The sequence below is a fragment of the Sinocyclocheilus anshuiensis genome, unplaced genomic scaffold, assembly GCF_001515605.1.
Source record: "Sinocyclocheilus anshuiensis isolate Anshui unplaced genomic scaffold, SAMN03320099.WGS_v1.1 scaffold3463, whole genome shotgun sequence".
In the NCBI taxonomy this organism is placed as follows: domain Eukaryota; kingdom Metazoa; phylum Chordata; class Actinopteri; order Cypriniformes; family Cyprinidae; genus Sinocyclocheilus; species Sinocyclocheilus anshuiensis.
This window is the reverse complement of record NW_015542606.1, coordinates 2,439-7,646: the sequence shown is the minus strand read 5'-3', so window position 1 is coordinate 7,646 and position 5,208 is coordinate 2,439. Positions and strand designations below refer to the sequence as shown.

General features: G+C 38.9%; 1 protein-coding gene across 2 annotated transcripts; it reads right to left on the bottom strand.

Annotated features, from left to right (window-relative positions):
* Positions 1-984: 984 nt before the first annotated feature.
* On the bottom strand, positions 985-2,513 carry LOC107694483 (gastrula zinc finger protein XlCGF7.1-like). Of its 2 annotated transcripts, XM_016494189.1 has the most exons (2): positions 1,849-2,513; positions 1,561-1,756 (listed from the first exon to the last, which is right to left on the bottom strand). In XM_016494189.1, exons 1-2 carry the CDS (start codon positions 2,483-2,485, stop codon positions 1,638-1,640), a joined length of 756 nt encoding a protein of 251 aa, XP_016349675.1. In that variant the 5' UTR covers positions 2,486-2,513; the 3' UTR covers positions 1,561-1,637. The 2 variants fall into 2 exon arrangements, with proteins under 2 accessions (XP_016349674.1, XP_016349675.1); XM_016494188.1 differs by having other exon boundaries at positions 985-2,513.
* Between the last annotated feature and the right edge of the window lie 2,695 nt (positions 2,514-5,208).

Sequence of the window (5,208 nt, the reverse complement as noted above, 5' to 3'; positions counted from 1 at the left end):
AGTCTTTGCAACTTTACAGATCTTCTTTATGCACCAAGAGCTTGTAACACTTCAAAGAGAAAGGAAAACTTGAAATGTCCGCCATTAGGCGCATTCAATTTAAAGTGGCGCAGCGCTAGGATAAGGATCCGTCTGCTCTCTTATCGCTGATTAAGTTCTTCATAGCATTAGCAGACACAGTATCTTGTTCCCCTTCTCAGGGAACCATGGTTACATTCATAACCCAAGACATTTTTGGACGTAGCATTCCGTTTTTGCAGTATAGTCAGTTTAAACTGCACTTGAGTAAAGTACAGATCCCCCAAAATAATACTTAAAAATTTTGATTTTCACTACAGGGGGACTTTGTTTTTTATTTGCCTATGTGGTGTTTTTAATATGCTTTTAGACAAACCATTTGCCAATCTATTAATCAACACCATTGCAGAGTATTTTCTCCTTAAAACTGTAGTTTCCCAAAGGCTGACCCAGAAATATGGTTTGAAACAGCAGTAACTTTAACGAATGTTACAGTATTCACTGTAGTTGTCCGCTAGTAAAAAGATAGTTTTATCAGTCATTATCCGTGTATGCCATTGTTTTGCGGTTACTACAGTTCGGTGGATCAGGAGGCGCTGGCTGGGGCGACTGAGTGGAGGCGGGACTCATTTGCATATTCATAGATCCGCGTATAGTAAATGAGGCAAGGGTGTAGAGTTACATTCAAGCTATTTTAAGGCATGAGAAAATTATTTTCACAAGAAAAAACATTTAAATATGTCATTTTGATGATCAAAGATAAGTTTTAAGGGATAAAATATTTGACTATAGGGGGACTTTAAGTACAGTAAATCAAGAAAAATTACTCAAGTGTTTTATAACCCGGGATAAAAATGTTCTTTCAGCAAGAGGTGAAATGAGACATCAATCAGCATAAAACTACCAGTAGTGAATAAAATTTTGGGGAGGCGCCTGGGGTCCATTGCCGCCTTGGACATCCTTCTGTCTCTGCCACTGGTTGCGAGTTGGTCTTCCAGAGATAAAATCTGTGCCGGTTTAACGATGCCCAATTTCATTTGTGACTTCTCTGCCAGATGTGAATGATCGGCGACAGATTCAGCAATTCTGAAAGGCTGCTGCCGCCATCATAATTCAATTTTCACACTGAATTATTATGGTATTATTGTAAAGATTAACAATTAATTTCATTACCTGTAACAACAGAAATATGTTTAACAAAAAAGTATAAAGTTATATTTGTTACAGTATTCAAACGGCATCAAAAATATAGTGAAAATGCTCTTATCATCTGCAAAACATTTTCATGTGTATATTTAAGTGTGATGATTTTTTAAATTACACTTTGAAAATTAGATGGCCTTATCCAGAGTGAATATGCACTTTATTTCTGAAACTGTTGTTTCCTGTAACCCTCTTACCACTCGGAGGAACATTGCTACTGCTTTCCAGAATGAGTTAGCAAATGATGATTCAGGTCTCTTTCATATGTGAAAAACTCCTCACAGCAAAGACATGTGAAAGGCCTCTCTCCAGTGTGAATTCTCATGTGGACTTCAAAGTTTGGTTTTTGTGTGAATCTCTTTCCACACTGAGGGCAGCTGAAAGGCTTCTCTCCAGTGTGACCTCTAATGTGAACTTTAAGGACTGATTTGTTTATGCAAGTCTTTCCACAGTGATGGCACATGAAAGGCTTCTCTCCGATGTGAATTTTGACATGATCCTTGAGTTGTTTCCCATCTATGAAACTCATTCCACACTGAAGACATACAAAACAGTTCTCGCTTGAGTGAATTTTCATGTGCTGATAAAGGTTTACTTTACTTATGAATTTTTTTCCACACAGAATACATTTGAATGACTTCTCTCCAATGTGAATTCTCAAGTGAGTCTGCAGACATTCTTTTCGTGAGAAGCTCTTCCCGCACGGTTTGCAAGTGAAAGGCTTCTCTCCAGTGTGAATTCTCATGTGGGCATTGAGGTTGCCTTTTTGTGTAAAACTCTGTCCACACTGTTGGCAGATGAAAGGCTTCTCTCCAGTGTGAATTCTTATGTGTGCATTAAGGGTTTCTTTACGTGTAAAACTCTGTCCACACTGAATGCAAGTGAAAGGCTTCTGTCCAGTGTGACCTCTCATGTGGGCATTGAGGTTTCCTTTTTGTGTAAAATTCTGTCCACACTCTTGGCATTTGAAAGGCTTCTCTCTAGTGTGAATTCTCATGTGGCCATTAAGGGTTTCTTTACGTGTAAAGCTCTGTCCACACTGAGTACAAGTGAAAGGCTTTTCTCCAGTGTGAATTCTCATATGGACTTTAATGTTTTGTTTTTGGGAGAAACTCTTTCCACATTGATGGCAGGTAAAACAGCTGTTAGATTTGTTTTTCTGAGCTCTGTTTTCTGAGGAAGTCTTTTCAGTCTGTGTGTATTTTCCTCCGGTAATGAAATCATGATGTTTCTTACACCAATCTTTCACTTCCACTTCATTCATTTCTTGACTCTCCTCTTTCAGTGCTATCAGGTCTAAAGCAAAAAAAAAAAAGACAGATACAAATAAACACCAGCTTAATAGCACAAAGCAACAGACATCAAAACCAACCTGAAAACATTAAAGCATCAGGGCCAGTAACATCTTGAATATAACGGTTCACTTTCTTTAGGACAAAACCAAAAAATCTTCAGTCCAAGAAATCTGGCAGTTATCAGACCAAGGAGAATGCCATGCATGTCTGAAATAGTCAAAATAATAGTCTTCTTTGGTCATATGTTTAGCCCCATCTTTGCACAGAAACCTTACAGTTAATATTTTCTGATTTCCAATGCTTAATTTTTGACTGTCCTTGTGTAAAACTGCTCTAGTGTAACATGCTTTTGTTATGCGCACATCACGGACACACCTAAGCCCCTTTCACACAGAGATTCCGGAAAATACATGGGTAATGTGATTTTGGTTCATTCACACTGCCAGTAATTTTCCGGTTTTCGAATGTCACAGAACACGTTGGAGTTTATTCTGCAACTTGTTGAGCTAAGCCTGAAACATAAGACAACTAACTTGTTAAAGCCCCTCGAACCACGCCGTAGATTGGTTATTGTTCTGCGGTGGTATGCCACCCCTGGAGAGTACCATACAATCAGTTTTCTTTTTTGGTGTGGGGCTGTCTACTGTTTGTACACTGGTTTACAAAGTCACAGCGACACTGAAGAGAAAACCTTTAAAACGTCTCATCTCTTTGCCCAGAGGGGAAGCTCTTCAAAAGACTCTAAATGGGTTCGCTGAACGTGGGTATCCTTTGTGCGTCGGTGCAATAGACGGTATCCACATCCCTATAACTGCTCCCCAGGAAGATGCTGCTGCTTACTACAATCGTAACGGTTGGCATTCAATTGTACTTCAAGCTGTTGTGGACCACAATCTCTGGTAAGAATGTAGTTCCCTTTCGAGGGAACTTCGAACTGCGTCCTCTAGAGGTTGCTATGGGAAACGGCTTCGGCGTGACTGGTGTCTGAAGCATACATCTAAACACGACAATAACATTGGCCAGCGACAGCCTATGATGCCATTACCGGCGCGACCACAGTATAAAAGCATTTGAATCGTCAGTGGCAAATTCTTTAAATATGAAAACGACAGCCGGTGTGCACAGACGCATTGTATAAATAAGCAGTCCTCCGTAAAATGCGCTGCACACATTTGAATATTTGGGTTGAACTGTTCCGGAACAGTGTTGTAAATAGAACACAACTAGAAATCAGTGGTTAAGTTGTCTTTTGGAAGACCAAACAAAGTAGTTTCGCTTTCACAACGAAACACAGCGTCTCCACGACATGGCGGCGGCAACAGCGAGACTAAAAGTTACGCCTTCTTTCTTTCGTGAACATTTGGGTGGTGTTATGCTAATCTTCCCACACAGTGACGTAGACATGTGGGGGCGTGTTTAAACGAGGCATTTTAGGAGGGCATGGACGAGTTTTAATTTTATAAAGAATATCTCTTTGGGTTTGAAACTTTGCAACTTTAGGGATCTTATCTGTGAACGAACAGCTTGTAACACTGAAATTTCATCATATGACCCCTTTAACAAGAGATGTTTTCTATGGCAGGAATCTTCTATGTTGGGCTTGTTGAGACGGTGTCAAATCAAAAGTCTGAAAAAAGTTTCAGAGGAACTGGCCTTCGGTGCCACTTTATAAAAGACAGAGAGCCAAACAGCATTCACACACTTGACCGCTGTTGCAAAGGCTGTTTTACTGTTGCACCCCACACTTTGAGAACCACTGGTTTAAGGTGTTAGAATAATACAATCTTTGTTCTACAAAACGCTTCTGCAAGTTAAGCTTCCTTGTTTTATAGAGTGTATATTTGGACTCATTTAAAAACATCAAAGCTGACCAAAGTGCTAAACAGAAAGACGAGTCCAATAGAATAAACAAAATACAAGACAAAAAGAATGAAAACCAAAACTTAGAATGCCTGCAATGTAATAAGTTTTCAGACAATTTTTAAAGATGATAATAGAAGGTATTAGAACAATGTCCAGTGGCAATTGATTCCAAAAAACAAGGGGCTGTAACTGAAAATGCTCCATCACACTTAGTTTTTAAATGGAAATGAGGGACATACAGAAGAGCCATGTCAAAGGATCTTAAATGTCTACTTGATGAATAGAGAATAAGAAGATCTTTAAGATAAGAGCTTGATCGTTAAGAGCTTTAAAAACAAGCAACAAAATCTTGAATTGGATCATAAAATGGACTGGGAGCTAACAGAGCAATGCTAAATTTGAGGTAACATGGTCATATTTCTTTGCCTGAAGCTAATGAATTAAAAAAGATGGAACAAATGTTAGAATAATTAATCATTATTACATTCATAAATAACACCGGTAAATAAAGTGCAATGTTATAATGTACAAACAATAAACACAATACCTAGCCTATGGGCAATTTTAAATGGTTTCAGAAGAAAACAAGAATGAAAAATATAAATTGCTAAACAAGCCAAAACGAACTAGGCTAATCAGTGGCGGCGCTAGGGCGGGGCTTGACGGGGCCCATCAGAAACTTGTTTAGCCCCGGCACAGCCCCCCCAAGGATTTCCTAATGATGTTCCCTTATTTTTGGCGTCACTTTCATTAACATAGAAAAATAAACATTAAAAAAAAATAGCCTAATATGTGGCCTATAAATGATTGATATTATGGGGGATTGGTC